General features: G+C 43.0%; 1 protein-coding gene across 4 annotated transcripts in view; it reads left to right on the forward strand.

Moving 5' to 3' along the window:
* The window catches only part of Vezt (vezatin, adherens junctions transmembrane protein), an 85,203-nt gene extending 70,999 nt beyond the window's left edge, over positions 1–14,204 (forward strand). For all 4 annotated transcript variants that reach the window (XM_045151822.1, XM_045151819.1, XM_045151821.1 and 1 more), the window contains 3 exons: positions 1,626–1,726; positions 6,819–7,026; positions 12,050–14,204. In XM_045151822.1, the coding sequence (XP_045007757.1) occupies positions 1,626–1,726; positions 6,819–7,026; positions 12,050–12,549 (809 nt within the window). In that variant the 3' untranslated portion in view covers positions 12,550–14,204. The remainder of the gene's footprint in view (positions 1–1,625; positions 1,727–6,818; positions 7,027–12,049) is intronic.
* Positions 14,205–15,750: the final 1,546 nt, after the last annotated feature.

The raw sequence follows: 15,750 nt of genomic DNA on the forward strand, positions 1-15,750 counted from the left end.
TGGCATGCCCATTCTCTCTTTTTCTCTCCCTGCCTAATTCTGTATTTGTCTCTCTCTCAAATAAATAAATAAAAACATTTTTTTTAAAAGTTGTAGTGGCACATCCTGGTAGGAAATTGCTAAAGAGGTCAGGAGTTCAAGGCCAGCCTGTACTACACATTGCTGGGTGTGGCGATGCACACCTTTAATCCCAGCACTCAGGAGGCAGAGGTAGGAGGATCATCGTGAGCTCAAGGCCACCCTGAGACTACATAGTGAGTTCCAGGTTAGCCTGGGCCAGAGTGACACCCTACCTCAGAAAAAAAAAAAAAAAAGAGGCAATGTAAGTAAGTTAAAATTTGGGTAATAGAACTTTACAGTATTTTGGTTGTGGTAGTTGTCTATGTATTTGTCTAAATGCATAACATTGGATACCAAAAGGTGAGTTTTTAAAATATTTATTCATGTATGTATTGTTTGTTTGTTTATTTGGGAGAGAGAAAGGCAGGTAGAGAGAATGGGCATGCCAGGGCCTCCAACAAGGACACCACCTTGTGTATCTGGCTTATGTGGGTCTGGGGATTCAGACCTGGGTCCTTAGGCTTCACAGGCAAGCACCTTAACTGCTAGGCCATCTCTCCAGCCCAAAAAATGAGTTTTTGAAGTGAATAAAGTAGCTTAAATTATTTTAGCCACTTGTTTAGTATTTACTTACATTTGTGCATATGTATGTTTGCTAACTTTTTGACTGTTACTCTGAGCTAAGGGTAGTAAGTAGCTGACATAAAATCCCACTATTCCTAAATATTTTTGTGACACCTATTAATTAGTAATTTTCTAGTTTCAGTTTTTCTTTTGCACTCATCATTTCATATTCTACTGTAAGGCAAAATATCCTTTCCCCTGCTTATGTACTTACTTATATCAGTAAAAAAAAAAAAAAAAAAAGCAACAAAACTTAAAGATTCTAATTTTATTCAGTGAATTGTAATTTGTTACTGTTATTATCTTTTTGCTCCGATTATCTAAGACAGGGCAAGAGGGTGCCCATTCAAGCTGTTGTTCCTATTCCCGTACTGCTCTATGGCCTCTCCTCCAAAAGTTTAAAGCTATAAATCTACTGGTGTTACTGTAACTGTAGTGTCTTGATTTTAAAAAAAAATTTATTTATTTATTTGCAAGCAGAAGTGAGGAGACAGTATGGGTGTACTAGGGCCTCTAGCTGCTGCAAACAGACTTCAGATACATGGGCCACCTTGTGCATCTGGCTTTACATGGGTACTGGGGAATCGAACCCAGGTCGTCAGGCTCTTCAGGCAAGCACCTTAACCACTGAGTCCAGTGTCTTGAATTTTTGTAAATAAAAGGTTTTGACCAGAATGATTTGGAAGCTAAGTGTGGTGGCACACATCTGTAATGATAGCACTCAGGAGAATGAGGTAAGAGGATTGTTAGAGGCTAACTTGCCGCTAGAAAGATCTGTCTTAAAAGAAACAAAAACAAGCACACAAAAAGAACAGGTTGGGCCATGAAACTGACAAAATATTTGTGTCAAGGATATTTTTATTAGATATTCACTCATTTCTGTACAGCCTGTTTCTCATTTTTATTCTGTCCCATTCCACCCTCCCCTTCACTCTTTAAAGGCAAGCCTGAAGTGGCGTGTGAAAACCCGCACTGCACGGCGGTCCCTCTGCTGCGGCCTACTCTGCACATTGCAGACGAAGACCCGGTCCCCGAGGAGCAGGTAAGAGTGAAAAGTACTGTTCCTCCCCCCCGCCCCCCGAGAAGAGTTTCATATACAAAGTTTATCTACCCTTGTTAGAGATGATGTATATAATTGACAAATAATTTAATTTCTTCTTTTTTGAGAGAGAAAGAGGCAGATAGAGAGATAATGGGCACATCAGAGCCTCCAACCACTACAAACGAACTCCAGACACACGCATCACCTTGGGCATCTGGCTTATGTGGGACCCAGAGAATCAAACCAGGATCCTTAGGCTTCGCAGTCTCAAAAAGCAAATAATAAAGCCGGGCATGGGGGTGCATGCCTTTAATCCCAGCAGTCATGGTGCCTTAACTGCTAAGCCATCTCTCTAGCCCTGGCTCTAGCTTTGAAATGACTTGCACCACCACGCCTGGCTTTATTATTTACTTTTTGAGACAAGGAATCACCATAGAGCTCTGAGGGCCCTTGAACTCTTAATCCTCCTGCCTTTGACTCTGGAGCTCTAGGATTATAGACATGTGCCACCATGGCCGGCTTCGCAGGCAAGCATCCTAACCACTAAGCCATTTCTCCAGTCCCTCCACCTTACTTTTTTAAAATCTCAATCATTTTTATTTGTGTGTGCGCGTCCATGCCTGGGAACACCAGGGTTACTTCTCAGTGCAAACACCTGATGCTTGTACCCCTTTTTGTATCTTATACCTCACTTGTTTTGGTAAAATATTTTATTTAAACAATTATGAAACTTATTTAAAATTGACAGAAGTTTGCACATGATGCAGTTTCTGTCCATCTTTCAACTAGATTTCCCCCCAGTGTTAAAACTGCATAGCCATGGTATGTTTAGCACTATGACACAACTAACATTTGTATACTATGAGGCAGGTGCTTTAGTTGGGTTTTCCAATTTTGATTATTCTCTATTACCTGGAATGTCTCAAGTACTAATGAAACTGGTAAATGCATATGTAGGCAGTTCAGATATGCTCATGTGCAAAGTTGTAAAATTACCATCTTCAGAGTCTCATGCTCTACTGACTGAGATAATTGAGTTGCTTAAAATTACATTTTTTAAAATATTTTTGGTTTATTTTTATTTATTTATTTGAGAGTGACAGACAGAGAAAGAGGCAGAGAGAGAGAGAGAATGGGTGTGCCAGGGCTTCTAGCCACTGCAGATGATTTCCAGATGTGTGCACCCCTTGTGCATCTGGCTAATGTGGGTCCTGGGGAATCGAGCCTCGAACCAGGGTCCTTAGGCTTCACAGGCAAGCGCTTAACCTCTAAGCCATCTCTCCAGCCCTAAAATTACATTTTTATAGTCTTAAATTCCAGAAACACATTGCAGTTCATGTCCACATCTATGAATCCACAGCACCTGTCATTATCAAAACAAAATGAAAAGTTTAAATTTCCCTTACTGGCCTAAGTTACAGAAGTGTTTGTAAAAACTGTTAGCTGGGCATGATGGCTAAAGAAAAACCCCAGCTTTCAGAAGGCTTGGAGGCCACTTTGGACTACATAGTCAGTTTTAGGACAAGGGAGGGGAAGGGCAGGAAAAGCAAAGTAAGCAGGGGAGAAGGAAGGCAAGGGAAGGTAAGACGAGGAAAGGAATGTCACAGTGGGCTCATCCGTCTGTCACTGCAAGAACAGAGGTTTGGGATCATCTCCAGCATAGAAATAAGGCCTCAATACTTCTGAACCTTTATCCCTGAAAGAATGGATGTGAGTCCTGTCATTCAAATTATAAAAGAAAATCACACCCACCTCATAGTCCAGATAAATGCCAATCCTGCTGGGCTTCTCTGTGAGCTCAAGTGTGACGGGGCCAGTGTGCTCAACCACGTAGCCTCCGCCCTGGCAGCTGCCGCCTGGCCCCATGCCAAACGGTGTCTTTGCAAAGGCCCCCAGCCCATTCGGGCTTGTCATCCACCCGCACCTCCCAGTGATGCCGGCCAGAACCGAATCTCAGTGCCCAGGACGGCTGCGCCACGCACAGAGCGCGCTGGGCTCCTTGGGGACGCCTTGCTCGTTCTTCACGCATCTCACGGACTTTTTATCCACGGAGATGAGCAGAGAAGAGGAGCTGCCATTTCCCGATCCAGAGTACTTGCTTCACCAAACTTCTGTCTAATTGTCTGCAGAGTGGGAAACTGGGGAGGAAGACAATACCCTTGTCTCCTGAACTTGAATAAATAGGAGGCAGGGCTTCATGTTTTCACACCCATCGAAGGTGCTCTTGATGTCCATCAGCAGTTCCATGGCGGGTGTGACGCTCTTCTCCACTCCTGCCTGAGCAGCGCTTCCATTGCATATCTGTGCTTTGCGAACTGCCTCTTACTGCCATGGAGCTTCAGAACCATCTCCCTCTCTCCTTTCCCTAGCCTGGACAGCACTGCCTGCTCTCCTGGTCTGCCAACTGCTTCAAGTGTCTGCACCCAGAGCACAGCTTCCTCCTTTCACTCTCCATCTTCTCTTGCAGCTGTGATTGGCATCTGGCCTGACTGGCTAGCGCATCTGAAACTCTGCCACTTGCCTGTTCAGAGCCTGGATGTAACTGTGGAACCTTCCTCTGTGCTGGGAGGTAGCTTCCTCAGTGGCCCTGGTAGGCAGGCAGCCATGTGCACAGGGCTCGCAGCAGCTCCAGGTCCTCCTCACAGAAAAGGGTCAGGACCTGGCCATGATCCTCACACAGTGACTTCTCCTCCTAGGTCTCACTCAGCTGGCTGTGCAGCTGCCTGCCCATTGCAATGATCCTCCTCAGTTGGAGGTTGCTCATGAGCGGACTGCTTTGCATTGGTATTATTGGCACACGGGACAGGGGAACCTGCCTTCCAGATCTGCCCAGGATGCATGATGCAGATGGAAAAGAAGTTGTGGCCACATTCGATCATGACAGGGTCTGTCATTTCACCCAGACAGATTTGGCATTTGGCTTCTGCCTGGAGATTGGCCAAGGCTGTTTCCAGTGCCATCCAGCTGGGAATGAAGGCCTGGACTGAGGAGGGCTTTCTTCTGACACTGGGATACCTTCCAGGGACAAGTGGATTCACTCTCAGATTGCACCAGTAGTTAAAGTGATGTCTTGGTAGCGTAGGATATGAAGTGAGTGGCCTCTGTGACAGTATGTCCAGTCGAGTTCCACTACAACCTGCAGCTGGTCACAGATGGATTCTGAAACTAGTTGAGAGCATGAAGCCAAGCTCAGCATCTCCTTTGGTCAGCAGCAGTCACCACTGGAAAGTGCCTAGTTGTTCCTTCTGGTTGATGGGACAAAAGTCCCAGCCAAAAGCAGCTGATGGGAGGAAACGGTTTATTCCTGCTTAGAGTCTCGAGGGGATGCTTCATGATGGTGGGGGAAGGGTGATCCCAGAGCAGAGGCTGGACATCACTTCTTGCCACAGCAGGTGGGAGACAGCAGCAAGAGAGTGAGCCACCCGTCACTTTTAAAATCAAAATTTTAGTGGCACATGCCTTTAATTTCAGCATTCAGGAGGCAGAGGTAGGAGGGTTGCCATGAGTTCGAGGCCACCCTGAGACTACATAGTGAATTCCAGGTCAGCATGAGCTAGAGTGAAACCCTACCTGGAAAAAAAAAAAAGAAAAAAAAAAATTTTAACTGCATGTGGTGGCACACACACACCCTTAATCCCAGCACTTGGGAGGCAGAGATCAGAGGATCACCATGAGTTGGAGGCCAGTCTGAGACTACAGAGCAAATTCCAGACCAGCCTGGGCTAGAACAAGACCCTACCTCAAACAACCAAAGAAGGAGCAACAAAATTTGAATGATTGCATTAGTTATGGTAAAGATTTCTTTTGCTCATTCTAAGGAAAGTGTCCTTTCTTTAGGTCATGTTATCTATTCAGTGTTGTTCATTGTAAATGGAAAAGAAAACTCTAGTTAGTTGGACAGACAATTGATTTAAAACTGTTAAGTATCCTGCAGAACATTTGAGAAGCCTCACAAACAGGTTTTCATCAGGCTGGAGCAAAGAGCAACATATCTCAAAGGAGACTTCATTGCTGAGTCACCGTTCACAGGACTCCTGTTCATTCCTTCAGTGCCAAATAGGAAAAAGTGCCACTTCCTCTGGAAACCTTATCTGCTACCATGCGTGCTAGAATGGTGCCTCCTTTTATATTCTTTTTATTGATTGATTGATTCAGTTTATTAGAGAGTGTTGTAGTCAGGTTCACATTACTGGCAGAAATCACCCAACCAGGAGCAGCTTTGGGGGATTAAAAAAAGGGGGGGGGTATTTTGGCACATGCCTTTAATCCCAGCACTTGGGTTGCTGAGGTAGGAGGATCGCCATGAGTTTAAGGCCAGCCTGAGACTACAGAATGAGTTCCAGGTCAGCCTGGGCTAGATTGAGACCCAACCTGTAAAAAGCAAAATAAATCAATAAATCACAAACTTCTGAATCAGAGCAAATGTAAATGCATGACTTGAGCACCCCATATTATTAACTTGAACCTTAACTGCTAGGGAGGCATTGTACCCTGTCTTAGAGATGTGGGGAACCATAAAGTAAGGTAGGCCTTAATCCCAGTAGTATTTGACTTTCAGAGAAGTTAAAAAGAGGCACCGCTATCTAACATATGAATATGTCTAACTGCATCCCCAGACTGATAGCCTTTCCAATTTTGTTGGCGTTGACGTAGCAAGTATTTAACTGTGTTTATATGTTACCGGAGTAGAAAATAGCCATTGGCTGCCAGGTGTGGTGGCACTCACCTTTAATCCCAGCACTTGAGAGGCAGAGGTAGGAAGATCACGGTGAGTTCAAGATCAGCCTGGGACTACAGAGTGAATTCAAGGTCAGCCTATGCTAGAGTAAGACCCTACCTCAAAAAAACCAAAATAAAGAAAAAAAGAAAAAGAAAATGGCCACTGGGCATTGCTAAACTCTTATTCACAACGCTTCTTAGTATCAACTGCTAAGCTCTATGAAAATTCTGATTTACTAATAGAGATGCTTGTTGCTCCCACCACTTGCTATAACATGCCAAAATAAGTTCTCGTCTGTAATCTCAAGGAAGAGAGTACTACTGGAAGATTGTCTGCTTCAAGCGAAGTTCATTCTCCTGTCTTCATTTACAGGAATTGGAAGCTTACGTAGATGACATCGATACAGAAAGTGATTTCAGAAAGGATGACTTTTATTACTTGTCTCAAGAAGACCACGAGAGACAGAAGCGAGGGCAGGAGGAGTCCAAGCGGGTGCTGCAGGAGTTAAAGTCGGTGCTGGGGTTCAAGGCTTCCGAGGCGGAGCGGCAGAAGTGGAAGCAGCTTCTCTTCAGCGACCATGGTAAGCCGAGCCGGCGCCTGGGGCGGAGGGCGGGGGAGGGGGGGGGTCCCCATGGTCCACTGTAGGATGCTGACTGTATTGGTAAGCAGAGTACTTTCTTGTCAAGAAGCAAAATCAATTCGACCAGTACAAGGTAGATATATTACCACACTGGGAATATAAAATCACACGTTTATTGAATTTTTATTTTTTGCTTATTTTTATTTATGTATTTGAGAGAAACAGATAGAGAGGCAGAGAGAGAGAGAGAATGGGCACGCCAGGGCTTCCAGCCACTGCAAACAAACTCCAGATGCATACGCCCCCTTGTGCATCTGGCTAACATGGGTCCTGGGGAATCGGGCCTCGAACTGGAGTCCTTAGACTATACAAGCAAGTGCTTAACCACTAAACAATCTCTCCAACCCCATTTATTATTTTTTTTATAGAAAGGTTTCACACATAGACCCCCCCCCAATTCTGCCGAGGGTCTTTAGTGAGTTGGGAGTTTTTCATCAGTTATTTCACTTTTGATAAATTTGTTTCAGAGTGGACATTAAGTTGCATAATTTGAGGTGGCCATGGTGGTACATTCCTATAATCCCAGCACTAAGGAGGTTGAAGCAAAAGGATCATGGGCTACATAGCAAGCTCTAGACCACCTTGGACTAGAACAAGGCCCTGTCTGGGAAAAAAAAAAAATTAATGAAAAGTGTCTTAGTGAAACACAAAATTAATAGCTGTTTACTATGACAAATGAGTTAAGATCTAGGCCAATTTTGCCAGTTCATTCCAGATGCTTCAGTGATCAGCACACATTAGTAGGTAGAAAGAGAGGAAGGACCCCTCTCTACACTGTCTCCATGCTCAAATTTGGACATGTTTGGAGCTGCTAGTTTCAAAGATTTACCTTAAACTTCTTTTTCATACTTTGTGGAAGGCAGGGGAAGGGAAACTTGATAGTGGCAACATCAGGTTAACTCATTCCTAGCTGAATTAATTCCTATGCAGTTGTAAGAATGTGCTCCCCTTATTTTAGAGTACCATTATGGACATTCAGAAACAACTGCCTGCCTTTCCCTTTCTGCCTGGAAGTGTATAAATTCCCTATTCTGGACAGCTCCTCGCGGCCTCATCATCTCATGAAGCTTCCCTCTCGCTGGCTCACACCTGCACTTCTTGGTGTCACGTTTCCTCATCTTCCCCACTGACTCCCTCTAGAAGGCACATCCCCAGTAGATTATGCCTGTTTTAGCTGGCTTTCATTTCCATGCCTTTCTTCCCAAAAGTATCTGATAAGCTCTTTCTAGACTGTTTCAGGTTGGCCTCAAACTCACGGAGATCCTTGTACCTTGCCTCCCTAGTGCTGGGATTAAAGGTGTGCGCCACCACGCCCGGCTCCATCATTCTTTTTTTTTTTTTTTTTTTTTATTTTTTATTTGAGAGCAACAGACACAGAGAGAAAGACAGATAGAGGGAGAGAGAGAGAATGGGCGCGCCAGGGCTTCCAGCCTCTGCAAACGAACTCCAGATGCATGCGCCCCCTTGTGCATCTGGCTAACGTGGGACCTGGGGAACCAAGCCTCGAACTGGGGTCCTTAGGCTTCACAGGCAAGCGCTTAACCGCTAAGCCATCTCTCCAGCCCCGGCTCCATCATTCTTAATGATTAGCATTGCACTGAGAGCATAGGAAGCCATCATATGTATTGCTACTCTTGCTGATGAAGATACCATCAACTTAAAGTTAGCTAGTAGACTAGTTCCACAAACTCTGCTGTTGTTGTTTTTTTTATTGTTGTTGGTATTTGTTTGTTTTTTGAGGTAGGGTCAAGTCTAGGCTGACTTGGAATTCACTATGTAGTCTCAGGATGGCCTCAAACTCACTTAGATCCTCCTACCTCTGCCTCTCAAGTGCTGGGATTAAAGGTGTGCACCACCATGCCTGACTAAACTTGGTTTTTATTCATAAAGACAGTTCATGCTGATTGCTTTTTTTTAATTGACAACTTCCATGATTATAAATAATATCCCATGGTAATTCCTTCCCTTCCCCCACTTTCTCCTTTGAAACTCCACTCTCCTTCATATCCCCTCCCCCTCTCAATCAGCCTCTCTTTTATTTTGATGTCATGATCTTTTCCTCCTATTCTGATGGTCTTGTGTAGGTGGTGTCAGGCACTGTGAGGTCATGGGTATACAGGCCATTTTGTGTCTGGAGGAACACGTTGTAAGTAGTCCTGCCCTTCCTTTGGCTCTTACATTCCTTCTGCCCCCCCTCTTCTGCAGTGGACCCTGAACCTTGGAAGATGTGATAGAGATATTGCAGTGCTGAGCTCTCCTCTGTGACTTCTTCTTAGCACCATGGTGCCTTCTGAATCATCCCAAGGTCACTGCCATGTGAAAAGAGAAGCTTCTCTAACCAAAAGTGAGAGTAGCATTAATATAAGGGTATGAGCATTAAGAGAAGTGCTTACTGGACAGTTTGATAAGCATAGTATATACATTTAGCCAGACAGCAGGTGTTCATCCCTAGGGCTCATGACTATTCCTGTTGTAGGTTTTCAGCATCAGGGATGTATTCCCTCCCAGGGAGTGGGTTTCCAGTCCAGTTAGAGGGCAGTTCGTTTCCACCATGACAGACATGCCACCATTGTACCCACTGGCTCATTTGGCCTCGCTGGCCAAATATAAGGCTTGCAGTGTCCACTCTTGAGTATTGTCACTGGTGATTTCTTTCTTTCCCATTGAACTGCATGCAGAATGGCTTTTTCCAGCTTTCTGTCAGCTGGTCTACATGGAGGAGGTTTTCAGCTCAGTTCCAGCAGGATTTCTCAGTGGCCTTGCAGCCCAAGTATATGGAGTCTTCAGCAGTAGGGTCTTACCATCTATTCCTAGTGGGAAACCAAGGGCCTCGGCAGTGGCCTATAATGCTTTGGGGGCATCAGGGACCTCCCTGGCCAACAACTCACTGGAAGGTATCCCATCCCTGGCACTGAAAATTTTCTAGTAACAATCTGTGGCTCCATGCTGATCTCTTTACCAAGAAATCTGTCTTGCCCACAAATGTGTCTCTTGGGTGCATCCTGCCCTTCCTCCAGCCCTGCTGCCCCTCCTCCAGCAGTCTTCGCTCGCTCCAGAGGAGCGTGTAGTCGAGAGGGAAAGGAAGCCTTGAGCAGAAAGCAGAGAAGGGAAACGATGAGCTTCCTGGAAGCTGCAGTGAAGACAGAGTTCCTGTAACCTGCTTATTCATAACATTAGAAATTAATGGTTCTACGTCTAGACTATTGTTTTATCAGTATTCAGGATTTTGTCCCTGTAACTAAATTGCTGTTTTCTTAAGTAGGTATGTTTATGCCCCTACAACATTCACTCAGCAACTTACTGATTGAACAAGTAGTTATGAGTACCTAATAAATGCCTGGCAATGTTCACTGCTATTTGTAGCATCCATAATAGACAAAAGTGTCAACCCTCACTTGTCAACTGATCCTCTCATGTATACTCTGTGTCTGCATTTAATTAGCCATGATTAAAAAGCTGGATCTCACTCAACTTCTAACATGTTACATAAGAACTAGCTAATGTAGAAACTAAAATTGTACAGAAATGCTGCAAGTAGGGTGATCTATAAACTTGTATTTTTGTTGTTGCTGTTGGTTTTGTTTTTGTTGTTCGAGTTAAGGTCTCACTGTAGTCCAGGCTGACCTGGAATTCACTATGTAGTCTCAAGCTGGCATCAAACTCACAGCGCTCCTCCTACCTCTGCCTCCCTAGTGCAGAGATTAAAGGTGTGTGCCACAATGCTGGCTCTTTTTTTATTTTGTAGTATTTTCTTCATATAGCTTTAAAATCACCTGCTGACATTATGGTCAATGAGGAGAGAAGTGATTCATTTGCACTTGACAACACAATACTGCTGTGTGGTTTGTGAAGATAAGATCTGCTGGTACCATAAAATGCTTTTCCCATGAAACTTCAGTACTTCTTCCAGAGTTGTTTTCATCTCTGCCTACAGGGGTAAAGTTCGAATGGAATTAGGGAAATTCTACTGGAACCTGCTGTGGCCATGTTTTTTCTCTTGCCGCTTCTCTAGTGGAGTGACTGCAGCATAGGGATGTTTCTTGGAAATGGACATGTTTTAGAAAAATATTTTTTAAATACACGCCTGGTCTTCAAGAAGCTCCTTTTTCCTTCCACCTTGCTTCATTTTTCTATTTTACTAACCTTCATGCTGGGAATGAGACACTGCCTAGCAAGCAACCCACTGCCTACTAACATCAAGAGGGGCTAAATAAAACTCCATTTTCTTTGCAAGGACTTCAGCCATATGGATCTTCTGAGTTATATACTTTGTTTGGTTGTTAGTTTTTAATTCAGATTTTACTTCATTTGTGTTTTTCTATACTACAATGTGTGTGGAAGTGTGATTTACTTCCATTAGGGTTTTACTAGATGTTGACAAGTTGAAGGTGTTATAAGTTTGTATGTCAGATTTTTCCATGCTGTTTTATCTTGTAAATATAAATATATATATATATAACATATTAATATATATATGTTGAATTTACCATGTGGATCACTTTAGGCCTTTTACCTTTGCGGTGAAAACTGTACACTGCATGTTTAATAATAGTGAGTCTTGAGCTTAGTGTGTCAGAACCGGTGCCGCGCTGGTAAAGCCCAGCTGGTGCCCGCTGCACTCCCAGCGTCTCCAACTCACTAGGCCCAGATCAAGCCCCAGAACTGGGTTTCTAGCCTTCCTAGGTGGTGACTAATCGTAGTGACCCCGGAACCACTGCCTTTGAGCTTAAAAAGTCTTCAGCAAAGCCCCATCTCATTTCATTTTTTAGGTGTTTTGTCTCCATATAGTTCCCCAGATTTATGAATTTACATTGATTTTACTAGAATGTTTAACTGAGCTTTTATTTATTTTTGTAAGGAGTTTAAATTTTAAAATGATTGCCAGATCCTTAGTTATTATTTTTCTTTCTTTTTTTTTATTTTCTTCCTTTCTTTGTTTCCTTCTTTCTTTTTTTCTTTGAAGCTATGTTGAAATCCCTGTCTCCTGTAGACCCAGTGGAACCTTTAAGTAATCCCGAAACATCCATGAGTTCAGATTCAGGAAAAGTTGCTAACACTGAGACTGAAGAAGAACATAGTCAGCCCTTCCTAAATGGCAGTGAAGTAAGCAGGACTGAGTTCTTATGTGCTAGCCCCCTGGAGGGTGAGACCAGAGACAGCACTGCAAGCGAAGCCCTCCTTGAGGGAGCTGAAGGAAGCGCATGCTGCCACTGTGACAGCCAGGATGGATCTCCCCAGGCGTGTCCAGCTCCCAAGGACTCCTCACAGCCTTCCATCAAGCAGAGGCTGGCCCGACTGCATCTGTCTCCAGAGTTCACCTTCACCGCCGGCCTGGCTGCAGAAGCGGCTGCAAGGTCCCTGTCCTTCACCACCACGCGGGAGCAGACTTTCGGCGACGAGGAAGAAGAGCACATAACTGAAGAAAATGAAAGTGAGCTAGAAGAAAATCAAGAACCAAAATGAAGTGATTTTTAGGTTGTCCCTTTTACAAAGTGTTTGTGCGTGTACCATATAAATAAAGCTAAGATGGGAATTTGCAGGGAGAATCTTGGTCTGAACAACTGATCTGAAATCAACAGACACCTGTAAATGGCAGATCCTTAAAGAATTTAAGAGAAAGGTAAGGGCTTCTCTTGAAGAAACTTGTTTTATTTGTGGCACAACTGATAATCTTCCTAATTCCTTAAGTCATTTTAATAAGAAATGAATGTATCATTTCTTACCAGAATTTGCTACCGTAAAGTGACTAGGATGATTCTCTTGCAAAAATATTAACATTTAGTATGACTCCTTTTTACTGTATCCTTGCAGTTAATAACTGCAGCTACTATGTCAATAACAAGTTGTTTGTATTTTATTTTTGTTGATACCAGTCTCAAAACAAAGGTACAGGTTCTGAATAAAAAAAATAATTTAATTCATACAATTGTTGTGTGCTGGGGTTTGGAACTTAAAAGCAGTTTCAAAAGCATGTGAGCCGTGGCATATGTCAGCACCCCCTTGTTCATCTATGCGCTCTGTAATGCATTTGAAGGTGCATTATAGTCTTTAAAAGAAAGACCTTGTACCGTTTTAAGAAATACCCTTTGAATTGTTTTGTTCACTCCTGTTGCAACTAAAAGAGATGCTGTCAAAGTGAGATCCCTATAATCAAAGGCCCATCGCCAACCTTGAAGACATTTCCTAGAAATAACTGTGTATACTGCCACAAGCAGGTCACCATGCTGCTGTTTTGTAGCCTGTAGCTTAGCAAGACTCAGGAACCTCCTCAGCTTTCTTGGACAGCTCCTTGGTATTTCACTATCAACTACCTCTTAAAGAGACTGCTTTCCAGACTGACCAGTCCCATCTGTTATGTGTTGTGATTGTGCTTTCAAAGAGTGATATTTTCAGGAGTATAGTTTCTGAAACCTGCCACTCCTGTGCACTAACGTAGTTTATAGATATTGTTCGAGAGAAATATAAGGAAAACTCAGTTTATGCTGCTGTCCCAGAAAGGGAAATACATGATGAATCTAGATTATCTTTAGACTTAAGAAACATTCAAATTCCCGTAACTAGTGAGGGATTTTTTAATGACTATTTTTTATCCTAAGGAAAGCCTTCTGCTTTGTATGTATAGCTTTTATACCCTCATTGATTTTTCCTTTTGCCAAAATTCTGCGGCTTAACAATATTAATATCTTAGAAGCAATACTTTAGGTTGGATACTGTTAGAAATAAGTAAATTTCAAGATAAGCTGTGGAGTCCATCATTTATAAGTAACAATGCCTTCTTTTTTATTTTTACTTCTGGAATATTTCATTTATTTATTTGAGAGAGAAAAAATGGGTGCGCCAGGGCTTCCAGCTGCTCCCAACTCCAGATGCATGTGCCACTGTGTACATCTGGCTTATGTGGGTCCTGGGGAATAGAACCTGGGTCCTTTGGTGTTACCTTAACTGCTACACCATCTCTCCAGCTCTGTTTTACTTTCTTAAATGACTTACTTTGCTAACTCCATTTTTTCTTGGTTATTTTTTGGGGGGGGGGAGGGGAGTCTTTTTTTATTTGAGAGAGAGAATTGGTGCACTAGGGTCTCCAGCCACTGCAATCAAACTCCAGACACGTGTGCCACCTTGTGCTCCTGCGTGACCTTGCGCATGAGTCACCTTGTGTATCTGTCTTTTGTGGGATCTGGAGAATCAAACATGGGTCCTTAGACTTCTCAGGCAAGTACCTTAACTGCTAAGCCATCCCTCCAGCCCTCCTTGGCTTTTGAAGAAACAATTATGAAAATTTTTGGCAGTCTCTGTCAACCTGTATCCTAACACACAAAGAATTAGAGTATAATCATTCTTAATTTTTTTACTATATCTTGTTTCAATTATACAAGTTTGAGAGAAATGTGTTCAAAATATTTTATCAGTTTTATTCAGTATTCTCCAAGTGATCCTACTTTTTAATTCTAAAAGTCAAAAATTAAGCAGGAGTTCACAACCTTTCCAACACTTTTTCACTAACTGTTACTTTCATGAAAATACTGCTTATTAAAAATCAAAATGTAAAAGATCTTGGAACTCTAATTGAATGTTCTTTTTAAATGTAAGTTTCAAAATTTATTTCATCTTTTAAAAGTATTTCCAAGATAGACACTATTTTCCTCTATAAATTTCTTGACTAATTTTCTCATATAATACTGTAAGTCGGTGTTCCTCAGTTGTTTTAGTGGATACCTGAATCAGAATAAACTAGAAGTCCTATTTTTTAATGCAGATTTTTTGACCATACTCTGTAATTCTTACTTTGGAATGAGACCTAGGGTAATGTTTATGCCCAATAAACTCTTAAGAATCTCTATTTAGTACTTTGTACTTCTTGTCATGACTGCCTTAGGGTATGTAAACAAACAGGCTAATTACAACACCCAGCAGGTGTTCTTATTGCTTTTTTAAGAATATTTACTTTTTTTTTTTTTCTTTTGGTTTTTCGAGGTAGGGTATCACTCTGGCTCAGACTAACCTGGAATTCACTATGTAGTGTCAGGGTGGGCTCGAACTCACAGCGATCCTCTTACCTCTGCCTCCCGAGTGCTGGGATTAAAGGCATGCGCCACCACAACCGGCACTTGCTTTCTTATACCATGTTTTTAACTAGATTTGAACATCTGCCTTCTACATGTAGACGAAGCCTCTGGAAAAAAACACTGTGTGGGGAACACTTGTAATTGTACTTTCTGACTGTGATGGTATTTTGACAGTAAGATTCTTGTTAGGAGTAGCATTCTGAGTACTTTCTTGAGGTAGGGTCTCACTCTCGCCCAGGCTGACCTGGAATTCACTATAGAGTCTCGGGGGGCCTCAAACTCATGGCGATCCTCCTACCTCTGCCTCCCGAGTGCTGGGATTAAAGGCGTGCGCCACCATGCTTCTGAACTTTTTTTTTTTAATTTTTTTGTTTATTTTTATTTATTTATTTGAGAGCAACAGACAGAGAAAGAGGGAGAGAGAGAGAGAGATTGAGATTGGGCATGCCAGGGCTTCCATCCACTGCAAACAATCTCTAGACACGTGCACCCCTTGTGCATCTCGCTAACGTGGATCCTGGGGAACCGAGCCTCAAACCAGGGTCCTTAGGCTTCATAGGCAGGCGCTTAACTGCTAAGCCATCTCTCCAGCCCTTCT

Source organism: Jaculus jaculus, chromosome 6 (genome assembly GCF_020740685.1).
Source record: "Jaculus jaculus isolate mJacJac1 chromosome 6, mJacJac1.mat.Y.cur, whole genome shotgun sequence".
Classification (NCBI taxonomy): domain Eukaryota; kingdom Metazoa; phylum Chordata; class Mammalia; order Rodentia; family Dipodidae; genus Jaculus; species Jaculus jaculus.